The 24,177-nt window shown below is 40.9% G+C and overlaps 1 protein-coding gene across 1 annotated transcript; it reads right to left on the bottom strand.

Annotated features, from left to right (window-relative positions):
- Positions 1–540: 540 nt before the first annotated feature.
- On the bottom strand, positions 541–22,198 carry DAD1 (defender against cell death 1). Its single transcript, XM_059371216.1, has 3 exons — positions 21,894–22,198; positions 11,202–11,376; positions 541–778 (listed from the first exon to the last, which is right to left on the bottom strand). Exons 1-2 carry the CDS (start codon positions 22,102–22,104, stop codon positions 11,246–11,248), a joined length of 342 nt encoding a protein of 113 aa, XP_059227199.1. The 5' UTR covers positions 22,105–22,198; the 3' UTR covers positions 541–778; positions 11,202–11,245.
- Between the last annotated feature and the right edge of the window lie 1,979 nt (positions 22,199–24,177).

The raw sequence follows: 24,177 nt of genomic DNA on the forward strand, positions 1-24,177 counted from the left end.
TCCTTCGCATATCTAATGAGGATTAGACCCCCAGAGACAGTTGCATTAACAAAATAAGAGAATATTTGTGCAAGTGGTTTGGAGAGGACTGTGTCCTATCAACAAACAGATACACAAGTCTCACTTTTGCACTTGCTGACACTGCATATCACATATTTCACTTCTCACCACCAAAGCAAGTTGAAACAGATGTAAATGTGGAAGCACCAGCCTAGTTCAATTCCTAACAAAGTGCTTAATGATGCAGTTCTAGAAATGCATTGTGTCACACGCATAAAACCACCTGTAACAAGTGAAGGATTAGTAAAGGATTACCAGCCTCAGGGAAAAGACAAAGGACTGTCATTTCCCAGGGTTGTCAGCCCTGCCTTTCGTCATTAAATTCAGACATACTTAATGAAAACATGGAAGTAGATTCACAGTTGCAAGTGATCAACTCCTAAAGAGCTTTGCAGAGGACTGAAGGGAAAGAAGGATTTTAATACCAATAAAGAATAAAAACAAAAACCAAAAAAGAGAGAGAGCCAGAGGCACAGGAAGGAGTGGCATGGAGTTTTTTTAATTTGGAAGCCAAAAAGGTTACATTTAATGGGAAGCAGAGGTCATGTTAATAAATGCTCATTACGAAGCTGCTCTAACACAGAAGCAAGGGAAATACTCTGGGCTCGCCACCTACAGTCCCAATCAGAGTCGGCAGGTCAGTATAAATCTGAAGAACACCCACATGTCCAAGTTGTCATCTCAAAAGCTCTCATCCAGGGGAAATCAAAAAGTGAACCTAAAAGAAAGAAGCAGAAAGGTAAGAGAGGCATTCAAGGTTTTTAGAAATGTCCTACAATACTACAAGACAAGGTCCTAAATCCTTCAATCTAAATTCTGAACCCACAAAGACAATCATGGGGTTCCCAAGTTCTAGACAGTAGTGAAGTCAGGCTAGAACAACCAAAATAAAGCAAATATTTTTCACCGAACATTTTATAATGGTATCCATAAAAATGAATGTTCCAGGGGCGCCTGGGTGGCTCAGTTGTTAGGTGTCTGCCTTCAGCTTGGGTCATGATCCTAGGGTTCTGGGATAGTGCCCCACATCAGGCTGCTTACTCAGTGGGAAGCCTCCCTCTCCCACTCCTCCTGCTTGTGTCCCCTCTGCCCCCCGTGTCAAATAAATAAATAAATAAATAAAAATGAATGTTCCAATCTGAATCCCAGGCACATCAAGGTAAAACTTATTAGGAGTTGCAGGTATGGGTTCTAACTCCAGCTCTGCAATTAATAAAGTGCATGATCTTCTCTAAGTCACTCTGACCTCTCTAGCTCCCAAACTCATAGAGGTGAGAGGAGCTGCAACTTAGCCTCAAAGGCTTTTCTGGATTGAGAAAGCATACAAAGAACTAAATTTCAGTTGGAAAGTAGGGGGTAAAAGGAAGAAATCAGGGAAGGAAAAAGTAAAGAAAAATTCCCTATCTTGAATTTAACAAAGGACCAAAATAGAAGAAATAATTTCATTTTCATTGCAAGATAAGGTTATTTTTGGCAAGAAGAAGGTGGAGGATAACTCCAAGGGAAGCAGCCACATTGCTGCAGGCCACACGAGATTGCGATCTGTGCCTAGTGAGACAGAGCGCTCTCCCAGCAAACCCAGGCTTCCTTTCTAGTCCCTCCAGGAGTGCTGCTGGCCTAGTGCACTACAATACGGGTGCGGCCAGAAAGTGACTCCATAGTCTTAGGGGCGCCAATATTTCCAGCCATCAGCAGCCATTTTTCCTGCCATTTGCCATTAAAAGACTGCAATCTTCTTTGGGTGTCATGATTTGAAAAAAAGCTTGGAAAACACATCCTTTCAGAAGTGCTGGGCTACCCTGGCAGGTAAGAGGGCATCACTGTATTTTGCCTACTAGTTCTGGTGATCTGCAGATTCTAGCAACAGAGCTTAAAGGAAAGATCTTATTAGACTTCTAGCCAGAGTGCTTTTATTTTACTAACAACAGTACTCACAGAAATGGTACGGAATTGTAAAACATTCCTACATCAGAATTATAAGAAAAAGAAAGAACAAAAAACAAGGAAAGGAAAGCGTTCACAGTGCCAACCAAGAACAAACAGACCTATTAAAACTCACCTACTTATACTCCATCAAATTTCTTTTTTTTAAAGACTCTGTTTTTTTAAATTAAGTAATCTCTATAGCTAACATGGGGCTCGAACTCACAACCCAGAGATCAAAAATTGCATACTCCATGGATTCAGCTAGCCAGGCATCCCACTCCATCAGATTTCTTAAAGCAAACTCCCTGGCTACAGACTATGTACTATGAGTGCTTCAGTTCTAATAGCCAAGGTGAGAGCAGACACACAAGGCCATTTCAGTGAGAAGCCTTAACAAAGAATTATAAAAGAAATCCTCGTTTAGTACAAAAGTCAAGTTTTGAGCTTCTCAGTATTAAAACAGTTAAATAAATCTCACATACTGGGGCTGGTCGATTTAGAAGGCAAAATGACTCATGGGATTAAGACTCTTTGATAGTGGTTTTCAGAAAATTCTATTCAACAAAGATGTGCCCTTCTTTTAAGACAAAACTACATTTACCAGATAGTATTCTAAAAACAGAGGATCTAGGTTTCTTTGAAATGTTAACTCAACAAAACTGGACTATGCAACAGCTCAGAAGAATGCTTCCACTGCAAACCAGGGGATAAAGGTTTTAGGAAACTAATAAAATTGCTTCCCATGAGACCGAGACATGCAAAGTGGGAGACACCTACTGAGAAAAGTTCACATGACTCCTTCAGTCTATTTCACCCATGCAGAAAAGACTATGCCATCTGATCAATCTGTTCTAATCTTAAAAGAAAACCAAGTACAAAGCAAAGTTAAAAACAATTATTCTCTGTATAGATATAAAAGACAGGGTCATTTCTATTTGGAATCTACATTCTTCTCTAGCAGTGCCTCTATTCAGACACCAGCACTAAGCAGATACACTCAAATACTGATTTTCCTTCAAATCAATTTCATCCTGGATATCCTGGTCACCCAATTAACAATGAAATTAGAGAAAATGTGAATCAAGACCATTCTGCAGAAATTCTAGGTTCCGAACTCAATCTGAATCATAATTTCAGAAGGCACAGATCATGGGTTTCAAAAGATGGCAGGAGCTTTTTGCACATGAGCTGCTGTGAGCCTCTCATTTTATAGATGAGGAAGTGATAACCTGGTAGGTTAACAGATCAGTCAAGAGCTGTGCTGTCTATGACTGAAGCCACCAGCCATACGTGGCTATTCAAATTTAGTTAAAATTAAGTAAAATTAAAAATTCAGTGCTTCAGGTGGTAGAATATTCGACTTTTTTTTTTTTTGAGCATTAACTTCATCTCAGAGCTGTAAATTCAAGCCCCATGCTGAATGTAGAGATTACTTAAAAATAAAACCTTTAAAAAAGCAAAACAAACAAAACTACATGACTAGTGATTACCGTACTGGATGGAGCAGACTTATAACACTTCCACACTGCCAACTTCTACTAGCAAGCACTGAGCCTATGTCATCCTCTCTAGATAAGGTCAGGTCTCCTGAGCTGCATTCTCTTGCATGTCTTCTGACCCCAAGATGTCTGACTTTGCAGACATTTATTTTAACTTACATATATATGTAATCTCTATGCCCAATCTGGGACTCAAACTCATGAACCCGAGATCAAGAGCTGCACGCTCTTCCAACTGAGCCAGTCAGGTGCCCCACAGAAACATTTTAAATAGCCTACCTTCATCTTTTCTTATCATCTCTCCTAAGTTTCTCCCATTGAAAAAATTTCAGTTTAATATTTTTAATGAAAACCTTTTAACAAGACGTAGATATTCATCATCCAAGTCTCCAAACATAATAGAGGAGAAGGAATATAAATGTTCAGAATCAAAATGTCTGTTATCAAGTTCCCACTCGGTCACTTACTAGCTCCAGAGCCTAGACAAGTTAATAAAAATTTCACCAGGGTTGGAAGCCTGGCTGGCTCAGTCAATGAAGCATGGGATTCTTGATCTTGGGGTCATGAGTTTGAGCCTCATGTTGGAATGAGTATATTTTGATGGGTAGCTTCCTCATGTTGGAATGCTGGGTGAGATTTTTTTTTTTTTAAGATTCATTATTTTTTTTAAAGATTTATTTTAGAGAGAGATGCTAGTAAGGCAGGGAAGGGCAGGAGAGGGAGAGAGAAACCTACTCCACAGTGCAGAACCCAATGCGGGGCTCAATCCCACAGCCCTGAGATCAGGAGCTGAGCCGAAACAAAGAGCTAACACTTAACCAACTGCATCACCCAGGTACCCCCTTCACCAAGGTTTAATTACCTATGTGTAAAATGAGACTACTACTATTCAACTACCTCCCTCACAGGGTGGGCAATGAGGATCACATGAGTTAACATTCTGGGAGTGTGAGTCCCATAAGCCTAGTAATGTGATAACTATAAAACATTTTATAAATGTTAATCTAATTTTGTAAAAGATCTTACACAAACATTGTGCATTTTGTTACATATGGCCACATTAACTTCCCACCCCCTGTGAATGGATGATGGAAATCTGGTAATACAGATAAAAAGCAACAACTCATGAAAAAAAAAAAGAAAAGCTCGACTGAGGATCCACACAAATGGCACGAATCGTCTCAAATACAATGAGAGAACTATCACGAATTCTAATAATCACGGGATGTAGCAGCTTTAAGAGACTGATGGGCATCGGGCGCCTGGGTGGCTCAGTGGGTTAAGCCGCTGCCTTCGGCTCAGGTCATGATCTCAGGGTCCTGGGATCGAGTCCCACATCGGGCTCTCTGCTCGGCAGGGAGCCTGTTTCCTCCTCCTCTCTCTCTCTGCCTGCCTTTCTACCTACTTGTGATCTCTCTCTGTCAAATAAATAAATAAAATCTTTAAAAAAAAAAAAAAAAAAAAAAGAGACTGATGGGCATCTAGGCCAATTCCCTCATTGTGCAGACAGGGAAACTAGGCCTCAAAAACAAGCTTATGTGTCCAATCAACTAGTTAACAGAGCAAAATCTACAATGCAAGTCTTCCAACTTCTAGTCTCATACTTGCACCCCACCCTACAGCCCTTCATACGAATTTTTTCCTTGGCTCCTTTTCTTCCACAGCATTTTCCATGCGTTAGCATCCATGTAACTAATGACTTAGCTATTTCATAGCATTTTCTTAGGGCTGAAATTATTTATTCATACACTCATTCAACAAACATGCACAGTGACTGTTAGCCCTGTGCTAAGCCTACAGAGAATTCAAGGGTTCAGTGGGAGAGACAGGAAAGCAGATGAACAATTTCATTAACTATTGTTAAGTGCAGCATTAAAGGTGTACACAGTGGGCCCCAGAAGAAGTCCTATACAACTTGGGAGCAAGGATGACATGGAGAAGGAATCATGTGAGCAGCAATGATGGAGAAATAACACAAGGAATTAGGGTAGCAATGTACTTCATAACAATACTTGATATATTTTTTAATGGGTAGCTTTAAACAGACCAAATACAAAATAGAGCTCAATCACTAATTAGTCATTAATTAGTGGCTTTTTTAGTAAATAAAATAAGCAGACTCAGGGTTTTAAGAATAATGGCTTAAAGAATTCATCTCCCTCTCCGATTGGAGAAAAAGGGGGTAGTGAAAAAAAGATCATACCATGTGCTTAGCTCAAAAAACATTCCTCAAATTTAAAATAGTTCCCTTTTTGGGAACTTATTTGGTGGCTAGAACTAGTTCAACATAAGATGAAATGTCAAAGATAAAGTGGAATAAAAACTGAACAGTTCCCCACAAATAAAAAACTAAAGATTATTACTAGTGGAGGTCATGTTGGGAGCAAATAAGATCTAGAATGAACCAAAAAGGGAACTCCTGAACTGACAAGATAAGAAAAGAAATTAAAGGGAAAAGCAGTGGGTCTCCACGCACTTGAGGTGGTAACAAAATCCGTAGGCCACTTTCAGGTTGAATGACCTTTTGTGCCTAACTCCACACTGCCCACCTCTGGTGAGAATATAAAGCAACCCCCAACCAGCATCTAAGCCCACTTGGACCTCTGCTGCCCTCAGGTGACTAGAAAGAAACTAGATTTGATCACAAATCTAGTTTGGTGGTTCCCCCCACAACTCAACTTTTCTTTTGCTTTGTAGTACATTCTCGGCAAATGAAATTACAACCCCACTAGGTGGCAGTAGAGCCTAAATAATAATATTTAGATTCCCTTCCACAGGTAATTTTCTAGGCCACCACACAATAGTACCCCCATATTCATAGTCACTGCAATCAATCACAGGAGAAGCAGATGACCCACCTTCTGACCTGTCAGGTCAATAGTAGTCTAGCACTAGGTCACAATGCCTACATCATTCCCTTACTTTATCTCATCACATAGGCATTCTATCATCCCACATCATCACAAGATGGGTGAACACAGGACAGTAAGATATTCTGAGAACACATTCACAAAACTTTAATTACAGTATAATATTATAATCGTTCTATTTTCTTAGTAGTTACTGTTGTTAATCTCTTACTGTGCCTAACTGATAAACTGAACTTTACTACAGGTATATATATATATAGGAAAAACACTAGTGTATGTAGGGTTCAGGACTACTGGTGGCTTCAGGCATCCACTGAGGGTTTGGAATATATCCCCACAGATAAGAGGGGACTACTGTACTTTACTGATAAAAAAATTCAAAAAGTCAACAGCAATTGTTTGTAAATCACCCTGTTTGTCAGAGTTCTGTTCTGCCCAGCCCTGTCAGTCCCCTTGTTCCAGCCAGGATTAAACACTATGAATTTTTAAAGATCTGTGGGAGAATGGCCTCCATTATAAAAACAAAGCAACACTAACAAGATTTTAACATGAGCATTTGAACATTTGGCAAACAAAACTCCCTCCAGGCTGAGCACTGAGCATATTCCCAAGCTCAGCTTGTCCCTTTGTGCCTGGTTCACTTTTCCTCAAATCCAGGGGCCATGTATGTCATCAGGAATTTTCCTTCCCAAACTTTGACACTATGTAGTTATGTCCCTCTTCTCCTCAATTCCCTTCAGAACCCCTTACATAAGCTGACAATTTTTGAAAAGAACTTCACAAAGAGACATGAAGAAACAACAGGAAATATTTAGATACTATGTAAATGTTAATATATTCAAATCTACTGAATTTCTGTGTCATACATTCATTCAAAACAGATACACAGCCACCTAAGTACCAGACACTGATCGGCAACTCCAAAGCGCATGAGGAGCGTTTCTTACTTCTGCATTTCCATTTTTATGATAATCTAAAAAATATCATGGGAAGGGCACCTGGCTGGCTCACTCGGCAGAACATACAACTCCGATCCCAGGGTCATGAGTTCAAGCTCCATGCTGAGTGTGGAGATTGCTTAAAATAAAGGGATCTCAAAGTAAGTCTCACTTAAAAAATAAAAGTACACACACACACACACACCCCCTATCTCGTGAATTTACTCTTGGCCCTTGGGATAGCCACCTATATAAACCAGTGCTGCCAACTGAGCGGCTCTTTTACAGCAGGATGTGTTTTCAGGAGACCACAAAGGCTGAAGGTTGGAAAAGGCTATGTTAACAGACCTAGGTTTTACATCAGGTCTGGGTGAAAGAAACTGTCATGAAGCTCAGGTCTTACAGCAGAAGGAACAAGGACTAGAGAAGGACTCAAAGGGAACTTGAGCTGAATCTACAATGTCTAATCTGTTCAAAACACTTTTTTTTTTTTTTTTTTAAGATTTCATTTATTTAGCGGAGAGAGAGAGAGAAAGTGCAAGCACAAGCAGGGAGGGGAGAGGCAAAGGGAGAAGGAGAAGCAGACTTCCGCTGAGCAGGTAGCCAGACACAGGGCTTGATCCCACCCTGAGCTTAACCAACTGAGCCACCCAGGTACCCTAATCTACTCAAAATCTTAATTCCCCGTAGTGGTTGGTTACATTATTCTCTGTACTTTTCTGTGTTTTTTAAACTATCATAACAAGAACAAGAAAGAATAATTATGAGAGAATGATAACTTTTTAAACATTTCTTTAATACTGAAATTGTCAAATACTTTGAAGTAAACAAATGAGCAAAAATGGGGTATAAAAAATTTTTTTGAAGTCAGACTGGATTATCAGAATTTCTTATCTATGAATGGAATGAGCAAACCTATCCTCATGAGGTTATTTTGAAAATAAAGACACAGAACAATAAGCATTTAAAGTCTGACCCATGGTGAGCTCTCAGTTAATTTATTTGCTTCTCCTTGAATAAATTTATCTTTTCAACTCAATGCCATTTTCTTTTGATCTGCCTTTTTCAGAATGGCCGCTGGTTTTAAATGTCATCCCCCAATTCATGCAAGAGCAGTACATTACAGATGTTTATTCTTTTTATACCCAACCTTCAATGTACTTGGCAAGTATGGAGAATGTTCAATCTGTTTTGTTCTACCTTCTAAGTTGGTATAAATATTGACAACTCACTTGGAAATTATTTTAAAAGTGTTTTGGCACACTACACACATAGCTGGGTTAGAAGCACATAAGAAGGGCAAAAAGATGTTATGTTTAAGAATTAAAAGCAGGACAATGTAACCTATGTCAAATGAAAGATCTCAGTGAAAAACCTTTTGGGCAGTGTCCCAGAGAGAAGGATTTTTCAATGAGCACATGCTCTAAAGAATGATTTAACACTGTAATCTGGCACTGGAGGATTTTGCTGTACCTTGGGCCCGTAATTTCCAGTGGAACAGGTGGCTATAAGTTGTTAATATGGTCTGCAGTACGCAGTTCCTGCTAAGCCTGCTTTTTTGTCTCTGTTTTTGTCATAATTTTGAAATACTGAGCTCTCTGCAGCAAAGTTCTCCTCCAATCATGACAGTCCTAGGAAATCATTTTCCATGCTTTGGTATCTCCCTGAGCCTAGAGAACATCCTTGAATTGTTTGTTCTGTTCCCTTCCTAAACACACATGACTCATCTAGAAAAAATAATTTTAGTAATCTAACGTAAGGCAGTTAGACCTTAGGACCTTTCCAGCAAGGTTACTATCAGAGAGCCCAAAAGTGACTCATGAGGTTTGTCAAATGTAAGGTCAATGTTGATTTGGTTTTCTAGCTTTGCTCAAGGAGTTATCATTCTCAGACACCTTGTCTGCTGCTTCCGCTCCCAAAGAGCACATAGCTCTCTTTTCTGGACTCCCACAGCACTGTGTTCAGACTCCCACAGCACTCTGTTGTGGCTTTAACTATGCCGAATTTTAACTGGTGTGTTCATAGGCCTTCTCTCCTACTATCCTGGTAACAAGGCACTGAATGGCACATAGAAGGGGTGGTAAGGGGAGGGACGGGGGACAACTCAAGTCCTGATCAGGTGTCCAAAGAGCTAAATTTTATTAGAATGGTAGAAAGAGGGACACCTGTGTGGCTCAGGTGGTTAAGTATCTGCCTTTGGCTCAGGTCATGATCCCTGGGTCCTGGGATCAAGCCCCATATCCGGTTCCTTGTACAGTGGGGAGCCTGCTTCTCCCTCTCCTTCTGCCACTCCACCTGCTTGTGCTCTCCCTCTTAGTCAAATAATTTTTTTTTTTAAATAAAGAATAGTAGAAAGAAGTACTTCTCAAACTTTTTCACTGAAATAAACCATTTCTGTTAACTTGCCACTACCAAAAATGAAACCTTACATGAATTAACAGAACTGTTTTTGAGGCGATTATCAATAATAGAAAGAACTCATGTAACGTAATACCAGTTAACAGATTCATTCATGCCAAAACTGATGTAGAGTCCTTGTCATGTTACTGCATACACTTTGTAAATGGTTGCTAATTCACGTGTTATATTACTAACTAGTACAAAAAATGAAAGAATTCTTTTTTTTTTTTAAGATTTTATTTATTTATTTGACAGAGCTCACAAGCAGGCACAGAGGCAGGCAGAGAGAGAGAGAGGAGGAAGCAGGCTCCCTGCTGAGCAGAGAGCCTGATATGGGTCTCAATCCCAGGACCCTGGGATCATGACCTAAGCCGAAGGCAGAGGCTTTAACCCACTGAGCCACCCAGGTGCCCCTAAAAATGATAGATTTCTAAGTAGTGACAGAAAGAAGAAAGAAATTCTTCCCCCAAAAAAGATAACATTTCCTAAAGCTCTTTCTTTATCTGCCACCCAACAGCAACAACACTAAATTTTGTAGTGGAAAGGCACAGAAAAGAGCACATTCATCATCAGTAAGCTAGGTGGGCTACTAGAAGAGCACTAAGCCAAGAGCACCACTGTCTAAGGCACTACTTTGCAACCACTTTGCTGGCCACAGAAGGCCTCTGTTTTCTCATATGCAAAATAATAAGGTCAACATACAGCTTGGAAAATACTCACATACTTCTTAGAGATTTAGGATTCTGCTTGGAAGGGAGGGATAAAGCGAAGGGCCTATCACCCCTGAAAGAGAGGCCAAGCACAGAGGGCTTCTCAGCTATGTCAATGAGAACAACTCCAGCTCCACTGCTTGTTTTATAGACTGAGATTCTACGTAGGAGTTTATTTAGAAAAAAAAAAAAAAGGAACTCTACTGTGAATAAAAGGAAAATGACAAATGAACCAAATGACATCTCATTGTAGATTTTAAAGTCTTCTCCCAGGCCAACCCAAATTCCCCATCTATTTCCACTTTAGTACACACATTATTAGTAAATGGCCACAGTCATTCATTCAGCATGTACTGGATAGCATATGCACCATATAAGGTATAAGCACTAGACTAGTTACGAGGGTGGACAACGGCCCCACAATTTAAGTTATCTGAAATCAAAATCAGAAAAAAATATGGAGCAAATCTCCAGGAAGAACCTACAGTTTACGTCTCTTCCAAGATCTTAGTTGTTTTCATGGAGTCATTGATGTAGAAATTAATGTATTAGCTACAGGCAAACTTATTTTCTGTTATCTTAATGATTTGCAAAACAGTGAGAAGGGAAGGCAATGACCAAAAGAGGCAGCACTGATGAATCATGATGATATTATGCATACTTTGCATTCTGACAGAAAATTCTGCAAGTGTCTTATCAGCAATATGGGAACCTTGGTAACCATAATCAAAACCAGCCACACTCAATTTCTATTCCTAAAATCAACATTATGGGGCAAGGGATATGATCAGTACTTACATTCTTCTAGTCTCCTACTCCCCAATTAAGTAAATGGGAATAATTCAGCCAACGAAGTTCATTACAACAAGGTGCAGGATGGTACTGGCAAAGAGAAAATCAGCAAAGGCTCGCTCTGGGGAGATGCCTTGGAAATCTGCCTTGTTCTGTGGGTTGATCTGTATCCTGAGGCAAACTGCACAAGAAGCAAAACATGAAAATGATTATCTAGAAATATAAAACACATATACTGCTAATGAACACACCCCTACCCTATGTTTCAATAATTCTAATAGTAATGATACGTAAGTGCATCCAAAGGAGCGATTCCCATGAGAGCCCCAAACTAAAAACACTCTAAATGTCTCTGAACAGTAAATGGGGTATAATTATGGCATATGCACACGATAAAATACTATACAGCAGTAAAAAAGAACTTCAAAATATGGATGCATTCCACAAATACAATGTTAAGTAACACAATTCAGACACAAAAAAAGACACACTGTATGATTCCATTTATATAAAGCTTAATGCGAGGCCAACCAATCTATAGTAATACAGACCAGGATAGTGGTTTTTATCTTTCAGAGGAGGAGGAATGACTGTGAAAGTGCAAGGAGGAGGCCTCTAGGTGCTAGGAACAACCTGTAGTTTGCTCTGTGTGCTGGCTAGATGGGTAAATTTAGGAATTCATGATTGTACACTTATGTTTTTATGCTCTTGTTAAAGAAAAAAAGTATGACTTCTCAGGCTAAAAACCAAAAGCTTACTCAGAAAAGATAGATATAACCAAAATATCTTCAGAACTATCTTATCTCCCGATTTCAGTTTCTAATTATACCTCAATTGGGATGCAGGTGAGGAAGTTACAAAGGGGCTGGGCTAAATGACACAATGTTGTAAAACCGTGGATTACTTTCTAATAAAATGTGTATAATATTGGATAGCACACAGTATAAATATAAGATTGCTTATCTATGAGGACCTCATAAATATAAGGTTTGATCTTAAAGTTCTAGCAGTTGCTCCTCCCAAAAAATGCAAGAGACCTAAACTATATAAACTTGACCGAGAACTCTCTCCTGCCTCATTCTACATCCTTGAAGATGCCAACCTGATAAATTCACTAGCCATGGTCACCATTTGAGACGAAAAGCAAGCTCCAGGAATACAATTCCCCAAAATGTCTTTATGCCTGTGTTAAATAATTATGCCACTTAAGAAAACCCAAATTTGCTTCAGGCTAGCATCCGCTCCATCACCAACCAAGAAAGAAAATGAACTGAGATCTAACCCAAAGATCAGAAAACTACCAGACCAGCTCTCCAGAGGCCATCACCACAGCAACAGTTTTCATTATGCTTAAGCATGTAAACACTGTGGAAACACCACTGATCTTTTCAAGCACCTGGACCCTTCAAAATAATGAAGGACATTGACTGAAGCAAGGGCAACCAATTAAAATCCTGCCGTGGAGAGTACACACTGGTTCATCCACTTGGGAGAACTGGCAATATGCATTAATATTTAAAATGTTTTTACTTTTTGAATAAGGAATTTATCTTACAGAACAAAGAATTTCTAACAGCATGTTCATAAAGTTGAAAAAAAAAAAGTAAAAACAGTCCAAATGTCACTAAGAGAATTATTTCAATAAATTACACTAGACATGCAATGAAATCCCATGCAATTATTCAAAAAAAAAAAAAAAAAAAGAAATTCTCTACAGCAAAGATATCCAAGATATATTAAGTTAAAAAAAAAAAAAAAAAGACAAAAAAATCATTCCATTCCAGGGGCACCTGGGTGAATCAGTCATTAAGCATCTGCCTTCAGCTCAGGTCATGATCCCAGGGTCCTGGGATGGAGCCCTGCTTATGAAGCTCCCTGCTGGGTAGGAAGCCTGCTTCTTCCTCTCCCACTCTCCCTGGTTGTGTTCCTTCCCTCTCTCTTGCTGTGTCTGTATCAAATGCATAAATAAAATCTTTTTAAAAAAATTATTCCATTCTGGGGCACCTGGGTGGCTCAGTGGGTTGAATCCTCTGTCTTCTGCTCAGGTCACGATCCCAGGGTCCTGGGATCAAGTCCTGGGTCGGGTTCTCTGCTTGGCAGGGAGCCTGCTTCCCCCTCTCTCTCTGCCTGCCTCTCTGCCTACTTGTGATCTCTGTCAAATAAATAAATAAAATCTTTTTTAAAAAAATTATTCCATTCCATATTTCTCTTAAGAAAAAAATAGGTATCATTATTTTCTCATTTCTTTTAGTTGGAACCTAGGAAAAATTTGGAGAATGAGATACCAAACTATTAACAGTGGCTACTGAGATGGAGATTAGGGATAGAGTAGTGTTTCAGGAATTTTAACGGAACAAAAGAGAAGCTCCCCATGAGGGTGAATAAGGTAATGAACTGAGGTGTACGGTTACCGTGGTCACAGTCACCCAGCTTATTTTAATGACAACATTAAGAGACCGATGGAGATGGAAAAGACCTTCGAGTTATAAAGACCAACACCCATTTTGATAAATAATGCCCAAGAGGAGGTGGGGGGTGAGCATTCTGGGGGAGGCTGCATGATCACCCGGGAAGTTTTCCAAAGTACACTCACCACTTCCCGAATCTGACAAGCATCCCCAGGTGGAGAATTACAAACCTTCCAGAACCTGTGTTACTGACAAGGGTGTCTTATTCCTCAGACACACTGGGATACAAAAATGGCCAAGAACATCTGTTCAAAAAGCTCCTCCACAAATGATCCTTCATTATCTCCCTAAACACTTCCAAAGATGGAAATTTACTATCTCCTAAGGTAGCTTGCTTCATTTAAACATCCTAATTTAATCTATCTCCTTAAATGTTCATTCATCCAGCATAATATTTACTGAGCATCTAGTATGTGCCATGCATCATCCCAGGTACTGGGAACATGGCACAATAACAAGAGTCTGGCTCCCAAGAATCTCACACTGTAGTAGAGAAAAACAAGTAAGTAAGCACTAAACAAGGGAAGTATCACTTAGTAATAAGTGCTGTGAAGAAAATAAAAGAAGGTAATAAGAGAGTGACCGGGAAGCTATTTTTATCTGGTAGTCACAGAAGATCTAAGAGATGTTACTTAAGACCAAAATCTGAAAGATAGGAGACAACCATGCAAAGATCTGGGGCCAGAGCATTCCAGGTAGCAAGAACAATCCTGACATATTCTAGGTATAGGTCAGACTAACTAGACTATAGCGATCAAGAGCAAGAGGGAGACAACGGCCAAATCCTGTGGGGTTGTGTAAGCTTCAGGAAAGAGTCTAGAAGTAGTCTAAGTGCAATAGAGCATTTCAGAGTTTTGTTTTTTGTGGGTTTTTTGTTTTTAAGATTTTACTTGTTTATTTGACAGAGAGAGATTCACAAGTAGGCAGAGAGGCAGGCAGAAGAGAGAAAGGGAAGCAGGCTCCCTACTGGGCAGAGAGCCTGATGCAGAATGCGATCCCAGGATCCTGGGATCATGACCTGAGCCAAAGGCAGAGGCTTAAACCCACTGAGCCACCCAGGCACCTGAGCATTTCAGAGTTTTGAACAGATGAGTAAAATAATTTGAATTATAATTGTTAAGGTTGCTAGAATTGCACCAGAGAATGGTTTATGGAGTTAAAGGAGCATAGGAACCACTTAGGAGCTGAAGAGTCATGTAATGGTAGTAAAAACAAACAGAAGTGAAGAGATACAGACTATATTTTGGAGAAGACAGGGCTTGCTGATGAAATGGATGTGACATAGGAAATAACAGAAATAAGGGATCAATGCTTCAACCAGCGTACTGACTGATGAAGAGGCAGATGGCTGGGCAGAAAGATTCAATTTGGAGTTTTATGTATCAGACATCAAGTGAAGATGTCAAGTGGGCAACTGAATTTACTAATTTGGAATACAGAGAATGGGTCAGAACTAAAAATGTAAATGTAGTAAATTACAGTTATATAGACATTATTTAAATTCACCTACGGAAAAAAAAAAAAAATTAGAGACCAGAGGAGGTCTAGCTCCATATCCTCAGAGTGCAAAGCACCCAGCACAAAGAGTAGGAAGGAAAAACCAATGCGGTGAGAAGGAACAACCAGGAGTGCTATAAAAGCCTCAAGAAGAAAGTCCACACAGAAGACAACAGCCAACAATATTAAATGCTAAATGCTGCTGGGCATTCAAGCAAGGGGAGGAAGATGGCCATTAGGTTTGTCAAGATGGTAAGTGTAGTTGAGCCAGAGTGGTGACAACAGACCACCACAAGAATGGGGTGAGGAATGAATGGAAAGTGAGAAAGCAGAAAGAGCAACTAGACTATTCTTTCATGGTATTCTCTGAGGACTGGAAAGAAACAGAATGGCAGCTGGATGGGCATCTAAGACCAAATAAACACTTTTTATTTTGGCAATATCATAGCATGCTTGTACCATGGGCATGATCCAGCAGAGAGATATTAATAATGCAGAATGGAAAGATGATCGCAGAGGTTGAGTCCCTGAGGAAGCAAGAGAACATTGGTTCTTCTACTCAAGTGAAGGCGTTGGCATTGGACAGAAAAGGGACACATCAACCATTATCAGGGGAAGTAAAAGAGTAGAGGTACAGGTGCAAATGAGCTGCTATATGACTTCTCACTGGGAAGATGAAAGGATTCCTGTCTACCTTTTTAGTAAGAAATTAAAAATTAAAATTAAAAAAATAAAAAGGTAAAACAAGATTATCAACTGAGAACAAAGGGAGAGAGGACATATGGAAAAGTCAAAAGAACTTATGATGCATATTTTGGAAAAGCTAAGATATTAGAGAATTATTATAGGACCACTGGGCAAAGCTGAGTGTCCATTTGTATTCCTCTTTTCACCAATACTTCTCCATCAGAGCACTATAGCCAATTATCTGTTATCTTCCACTAGATTACAAACTCTGGAATGGCAAAGACCATGTCTGTATGTCTCACAGCTCATCCTCAGTACCTTGGCAGAGAATCTGGCACATAATTGCTTAGTATTCATTTACTTATTATAAATGCACTCACAATTTAATTTTTACAGTGTTAAGCAGTTAACAATGCAGAGATGAAAAGACAGCCCCTATCCTCAAAGGGCTCACCTTCCAGAAGACAGATAGACACAAAAACAAATACATCGCAGTATCAACGTGCCACACCTCCCTCTCTTCCGCCCTCTTTTGCCCCCGACAGGTAAAACATATAGGAAAAAAAGACCCAGATCTGCTGGAAGAGTCAGGGAAGGGTTCCAAAAGGAAGCAGCACTTGAGCTGAGTTGTCTAAGAAGTGAAGGAATTTCCCAGGCAGTCAAGCCAAGGTAAAAATAGCTTAAGACATCACAGTATCTTCAGAGAATACCAAGTTAACTCAATAAAGCAGGGGTATAAAATATAGAGGAAGCAGAGGTAAGAGGTGAAGCTGGAGATAAGAGCCTGGTGTCACAAAAAAGATTTTTAATTTTTCACTGGGAACCACAAGACTGTATTTCCACAGGGAGAGGCATGAGCAGATTTGCAAGTCAAATCAAGCCTGGGGGAGGAATGAAGATTATAGTGGTCTCAACAAGAGGTCGTGAGAGCCTGAGACACTGAGGATGGAAAGCGAGCAACAGCTATGGAAGATTTATAAATGAAAGATTTATAAACAGGACTCTCGCCAATCTCTTGGATAGCAGTTATGATAGATATTAGGGCCCATAAATCCGACAAATAACGTCCAAAGAAATGCTGGACCCCCAGTCCACATGGCCCAAAAGATCCCATGAGAGAAAAACACTCTGGATTAGGCGTCCTTGCCTTTCAAATTCAAACTGCTTTCGGATTTGTAATTTGGAAGAAACAAAACTTTTTTGTTGTTGTTGTTGTTTCTTTTTAAATCCAAAAAGCTTGGATGCCTAGGTCGGTTAAGCACCCAACTCTTGATTTCAGCTCCAGTCTTGATTTCAGGGTGGTAAAATCCAGTCCCACATCTGGCTCCCTGGTCAATGAGATTCTCTCTCTCGCCCCCTCCCTCTGCCCCGCTCCTCCTCTCAAGCGCACATGCTCTCTCTCTCTCAAAAATATAAATTAATTTTTTAAAAATCCAGAATTAGGGGCACCTGGATGGCTCAGTGGGTCAAGCCTCTGCCTTCAGCTCAGGTTGTGATCCCAAGGTTCTGGGATAGAGCCCCACATCAGGCTCTCTATTAGGCAGGGAGCCTGCTTCCCCCTCTCTCTCTGCCAGCCTCTCTGCCTACTTGTGATGTCTCTCTGTCAAGTAAATGAATAAAATCTTTAAAAAAATAAAAAATAAAAATAAAAATCCAGAATTGTTTCTTATAGAAAATAAAATAGACGAAGTTGTAAAAATGACTTAACTGATTTCCAGATCAAAGACTTATTTAAAAAACAGTCTTCGTGTTTTCCACTTGTCTCTCCTAAATAGCACTCTGAATGAGCAGAAAGAGGGATTTCACTTAGGTAAAAAAGGAAACTAGAAGGGCTGCCAACACGGGAATGTTACTCTACCAAAGGGACAGATGTCCTCAGCTAGAGATATCTAACCATAAGATAAACAGTCTGCTGCTAAGGAAATCTGAAATTTGTCTCTTAAAGCTTACTATACTTTTCACTGTTGATCCACAAAAAAAAAAAAAAAAAAAAAAAAGATTTCTCAATGGCAATTTTCTATCTCTGGCTCCTCCTTAAAATCATGGTAAGTCTCCCAGCCATAAGGGAATAGAAGAAAATAGATCATTTCCACTGAGACCAAATAACACCAGGCTTTTTAAAAGTGTTATTGCATTCTATATGGGTTAAAAATACACTGATCAATTTTCAAAGAGCATATGCTTAATTAACACATGCAGAAGGAATGTAAGAAAAAAGACTGCCAAAAAGAAATTAGGAAACCAAACTAAATAACTTTTCCCTCCAATTCATCTAGTGTAGGCTAACACCAATTCTAAATCTCTCCCTTACTCAAATTAAAAAAAGAAAAAAAAAAAAAAGTTGGCAGGGGCGGGCTTGGGAGGGGAAGACGCCTGGCTGGCTCAGTCAGAAAAGCATGTAACTTTTGGTCTCAGGATTGTGAGTTCAAGCCCCATGTTGGGTACAGAGTTTGCTTTTAAAAATAAACTTTAAAAATAAATAAACTTTAAAAATTAATAAATTTTTAAAAATAAATAAAATTAAGGGCGCCTGGGTGGCTCAGTGGGTTAAGCTTCTGCCTTTGGCTCAGGTCATGATCTTCGGGTCCTGGGATCAAGCCCTACAGCAGGCTCTCCGCTCAGCGTCTGCCTGCATCTCTACCTATTTGTCATCTCTGTCAAATAAATAAATGAAGTCTTTAAAAATTAACTAATTGGGGCGCCTGGGTGGCTCAGTGGGTTAAGCCGCTGCCTTCGGCTCAGGTCATGATCTCAGAGTCCTGGGATCGAGTCCTGCGTTGGGCTCTCTGCTCAGCAGGGAGCCTGCTTCCTTCTCTCTCTCTCTGCCTGCCTCTCAGTGTACTTGTAATTTCTCTCTGTCAAATAAATAAATAAAATCTTTAAAAAAAAATTAACTAATTAATTAGATTTAAAAATTTTTTTAAACTCCTTAGATGCTTCCCTATTACCTACAAAATAAAATCCTTGGCCTGGCCCTGTCAAAGCTCTAGCATCCAGCACTATCTAAACCATCCTTATCTCCTACAATTCCCATTCTCCAGCTCAACAGGCCTCCTCCCTTCTCTTCCAACAGGACACAAACCACCAGAAAATGAGAAACCCAGCACCATAAACAAGTACAAGGCTTCCCTTCCCAATAATCACAACAAATAAACTCCAAATTTCAAAATTTCCCATTAACACATTCCCTGTTGAGCGTCTGAGCTAACAAATGGCACAAGAGTTAGGACCTAGTAAGGGCAATGCTGTCAAAAGAAATGCAAATGATACCCTTTGATGGTTAACTATGAATTGTCATAAATACTTCCTTTCCTGAAGCAACTTTCATTTCTCTGGCCTAACCTGTTATCTAACAGCTTTGGAAATCCCAATCCCCCTTACTGACTCCACTATTACTGTGCCCTTTTAGACATTGTCTTCAAAGACAAGCTAGGACTTTCCCACTGGGGAGGAGGGAAAGGAGTCTGCCAACTCATTTTTAGCTACAACAGCCTCAAAAACAAGACTTGGCATAAGAAAAAAATTATTTGGGGGTGCCTGGGTGGCTCAGTGGGTTGGGCCTCTGCCTTTGGCTCGGGTGATGATCTCAGGGTCCTGGGATCGAGCCCCACATTAGGACTCTGCTCACGGGGAGCCTGCTTCCCCTCTCTCTGTCTGCCTCTCTATCTACTTGTGATCTCTGTCTGTCAAATAAAATAAAATCTTTAAAAAAAAATTATTTGTTAAAAAAAATCTTCTGGCTTCATCACACTAATAATTTACAACTGTAGTCCACACCCACTCTTCAGTAAATCACACTCTCTTTTGTAGCCCTGAGAAGGCTTTTTTTTTTTTTTACAGAGATCACAAGTAGATGGAGAGGCAGGCAGAGAGAGAGAGAGAGAAAAGCAGGCTCCCTGCTGAGCAGAGAGCCCCATGCGGGACTCGATCCCAGGACCCTGAGATCATGACCCAAGCCAAAGGCAGCGGCTTAACCCACTGAGCCACCCAGGCGCCCCTGAGAAGGCATTCTTAACCTTAAAAGGCTTATAAAGCCAGGGTGACTTCAGTAAGAAACATTCTTTTCAATCAACTTAGGCCCCACCCATTCCTAACCTTGCAGACGTGGAAGACAAAATCGTCAAACAAAAGTCACTAGAGGTTCTCAAAATTCCTTCTCCAGTTTGAACAATAAAATTCTTAGTCTCAAACAGTCTGGGCAGGGGGAGTCATGGGGAGTGGGATAGGAGGTCAGGAATCTGGAGCAAAAAGGGTAGTGTATCTATCTGGTGTATACGACCATAGTAACATTTGAATTCCTGATATCCACAATGCTGCCACAGAGAACCAGGTCTTGGTCATCTAGGACAAAACTCAAAGATCATAATGAAATATCCAATTAACAGGCTAGTGCACAAATTATTAAGTCCTTAGGCTTATTTTAAGTTCTGAGAGTGAAGGCAGAGTACCTTTGGTATGAGTCTGAACTAGTATTTATGTAAAAAGCATCCTATAGCTCTACAGACAAAGAACCACTATAAATGAATAATTCTAAGGCTGTATTTTGTCTGTGCCCCCAACTAGACTATAAACTCACTGAAAACAAAAAACACAACTCTGATGCACCCCCCAAAGCTAGTACCTTGTATTAAGACTCAAAATACAATTGATGGTCTGACTTATAACAATCACACTGGAAGAAAAATGAGTTATGCTTGTTCTCAAAGTCAGAGGGAAGGCAATACCAGTGACCAGAAAGGCCCATCTGGTGGCCACCTATAAAGTGGACTGGCTATCTCTCACAGGCCAAGCCTGAACTTAGCATTCACTTGAGTTCCCACTGGGCCAGAAAGGTCAGATTTTGGCAAAAAAATTTATGGGACAGGGGTTCCTGCGTGGCTCAGTGGTTAAGCAACTGCCTTCAGCTCAGGTCATGATCCCAGAGTCCTAGAATGGAGTCCTGCATCAGGCTCCCTACTCAGCAGGAAATCTGCTTCTCCCTCTCCCACTCCCCCTGCTTGTGTTTCCTCTCTTGCTGTTTCTCTGTCAAATAAAATCTTTAAAAAAAAAAAAAAAAATGGGGTGCCTAGGTGGCTCAGTGGGTTAAGCCGCTGCCTTCGGCTCAGGTCATGATCTCAGGGTCCTGGGATCGAGTCCCGCGTCGGGCTCTCTGCTCAGCAGGGAGCCTGCTTCCCTATCTCTCTCTCTCTCTCTCTCTCTCTCTGGCTGCCTCTCCGTCTACTTGTGATTCCTGTGTCAAATAAATAAATAAAATCTTTAAAAAAAAAATTTATGGGACAGTCAGCTCTTATTAAATATGGCAGTCTACAAGGTATCAAATGCTGGGATTCAGAATAATACTGCTAAAATAGAGTTCTGTGAATAAATATTGAGTTCAGCACAGAATAAAGGCTTCATACACATACACACAAAGTAGGAGGGATGTTGGGGTGGCTCAGTCAATTAAGCATCTGCCTTCGGCTCAGGTCAAGATCCCAGAGTCCTGGGACCCTGCCCCTCATCTGGCTCTCTGCTCAGCAGGAAGCCTGCTTCTCCCTCTCCTATTCCCCTTGCTTATATTCCCTCTCTCGCTGTCTCTCTGTCAAATAAATAAAATCTTTAAAAAAAACAAAAAAGGTGAGTCAACAAGCAAACCACCTATGTATTTCTTACGCTGTTCACAGAATCGTTTCACTAGCGGTTAGCAGTGATGAGGCTGAGGTGAGAGAGATGCTTCAGAGTTGGGTTTTCCATTTTAAAGGTCTACCAACTTTAAAGGTTATGTTAAGGCTAAGTGAAAAGGGAGTTTTCCTGGACCAATATGAAGTGAAGTGGATCACCAAGTTGAACAGCAACATAAAGAGGGTTTCTCCAGAATTCCGGCTGTTTGACACTGGGCTTGTGGCAACCTTTCTGAGCCTCAGTTTCCCCGATCACAAAAGAGGGCAGGGCAGGCTCCTCTCATAACTTCACATGACGGCGATCTGATATAAAGGAGGGTGCTGTGGGAACAAAATCAGCGCGCCAAAGTAAACACTGTTACTGCGATTACGTATAGAATCATTACCCGCTAGGATGAAGCTCCCCACACAAGAGATGAAGCCCGAGAGAAAAGAGTTGAAGGGGAAGGTCCCCACGAGGAGACAATAACCGAACTGCAGCGCTCCGGTCAGCAGTATGTACAGGAGGTACGCGTCAAGCAACTTCAGACGCTGAGGAGTGGAGCTCAAGTACTCTTCTAAGAACCGCGAGATGACCGACACTACCGACGCCGACATGACTACACACTCAGTTCTTCGGCCCTCGATCCCCGAACTCCCGTCCCAACGACGACCACGCCGGATGTAGTCTTGGCGCCTGCGCACCGCTATAACCCAGCTCCACCCTCCCCGATTTGCCTCTTTGCGCAGGCGTACACGCGGGCCAAGGCGCGAAACAACTAATGCGCAGACGCAGAGTACTTCTACGGAAGAACGCTGCGGCCAGAGAAAATTAAAGCGCCTGCGCTATGGATCTGTCCCAGGGCTGAAGACGTGTACTCTTTTTGTCCTACTTCCGCGGTCAGGTTGGTGACGCCCACGGTTGCTCTAGCAACAAGATACTGTAGGAGGAAGAGGGGGACAGGTTTTACAACGGACTGCGTGGCTAACCAAGGGTTCCGGCCTTCTTTGGTCCACCCACGTCTTCAAAGATTAACTGTTTGGGATCTGCTGTGAGGCAATTCCTGGCTCTCTCCGGGTTGAGGACTTACGCAGCCCTGGCTTTGTTAGGGTCAGATACCTGTCCCAGATCATTAGAGCAAGTTAAGTTCTCCCGCAGGGAGAACAACCTCTGCTAATCACCATGCAGTCACCAATTTAGACTTGGTTATGGGGGGAGGGAAGTGTGGAATGGATGGAGGGAGGAATCTTGATCTCTGCCTGGCCCTGAATTGGACTCGGGATCTAGCCTTGGGAGAGCTAACGAATAAGCGCGGTAGAATCCACAGGGATTCATTAATTTAGCATTTATAGGGCGCCTCCTCAGGACGTTGTGCCCAATTGTGGGTACCGTCCAGGGAGTCAGATTCGTTCTTGAAAGGCCCGGTGTTGGAGGTGGGCACTGAAAGAAAACATGCATAAGTCGATTAACATGCATACAGTAAATGATCAAATTTAGCAACCTTGTACTCAACAAGCTGGCATCTTGAACAAGGTGTAATATTCCGGGATATCAGTGCTGGAAGGCCCGTAAGAGCATTTCCTGGTTCACACTCTACTCCATCCAACTCATTTTGCAGAGAAAAGTGAAGGTTTATGGTTTTGTGTTTTAAACAAATGGAATTACCTCTTTATATTTAAAGTTTTAACTTAAAAAAAAATAAGATCCACTTTAATTTCTGGCTTTCGCTGCCCTTTTAGTTTCACATTAATCTGACCTTCCAGCCCTACTTCTCTCATCTTTTAGTTGCATGTCCCATGTAACCATGTGCTTTTTAAGCTTATTAACAACTTTGAGCTATCCTAGGTACTCAGTCAAAATTCCTAAAGCAGCAAGTAAAGACAAAGGTCCTTCATTTTCACTTTTTTTTTTTTTGAAGATTTTATTTATTTGACAGAGAGAGATCACAAGTAGGCAGAGAGGCAGGCAGAGAGAGAGAAAGGGAAGCAGACTCCCTGCTGAGCAGAGAGCCCCACGTGGGGCTAGATCCCAGGACCCCGAGATCATGACCCTAACGGAAGGCAGAGGGTTTAACCCACTGAGCCACCCAGGCGCCCCTCATTTTCACTTTTTATTTGTTAAAGTAGAAACTACATCAACGTCAACAAATGTACTGATTAGCAGTGGTGAGCAAAACTTTGCTTAGGGCCTAGAAAGAAGAGAAATAAATCACGTCCTCAAAAAGCTTTAGAATCTATCTGAAAAACAGATTCATAGTCACACCCACAGAGATTTGTGCTGCTATATGAAATTAAGTTCAGCCTAAACTCTCTTATGTTGCTGAGAAGGAAAGGAGGGGGAAGTGAATAACCTGTGGGTTCCTATTTCAACATAATAAGGCTGGAAGCTTCAGTTTTTCTGACAAGTTGAACCTTTCTCCCTGCTTCATCAGCAAGTTAGAAGGTAGCTTCCTTACCAGTATTCAACTTCAAACTTTAAAGTCTAGGCTGAAGCTTTTTAGTCATTCAGGAGTGGATTCCTCAGGGGCTTTCTATTCCATCAGCCAGGCTCCTGCCAGCGATTTCTCCCTTGTGTTTTGTCTGCCTTTGATCCATGTCAACTATCATCATTAGCATCTCCACAGGAACTCCCGAAGGGGGAAAGCAGAAGAAATGAAAAATATCAAATTCACTTACTGAGCGCATCCTTTT

The sequence above is a fragment of the Mustela nigripes genome, chromosome 13 (assembly GCF_022355385.1).
Source record: "Mustela nigripes isolate SB6536 chromosome 13, MUSNIG.SB6536, whole genome shotgun sequence".
In the NCBI taxonomy this organism is placed as follows: Eukaryota; Metazoa; Chordata; class Mammalia; order Carnivora; family Mustelidae; genus Mustela; species Mustela nigripes.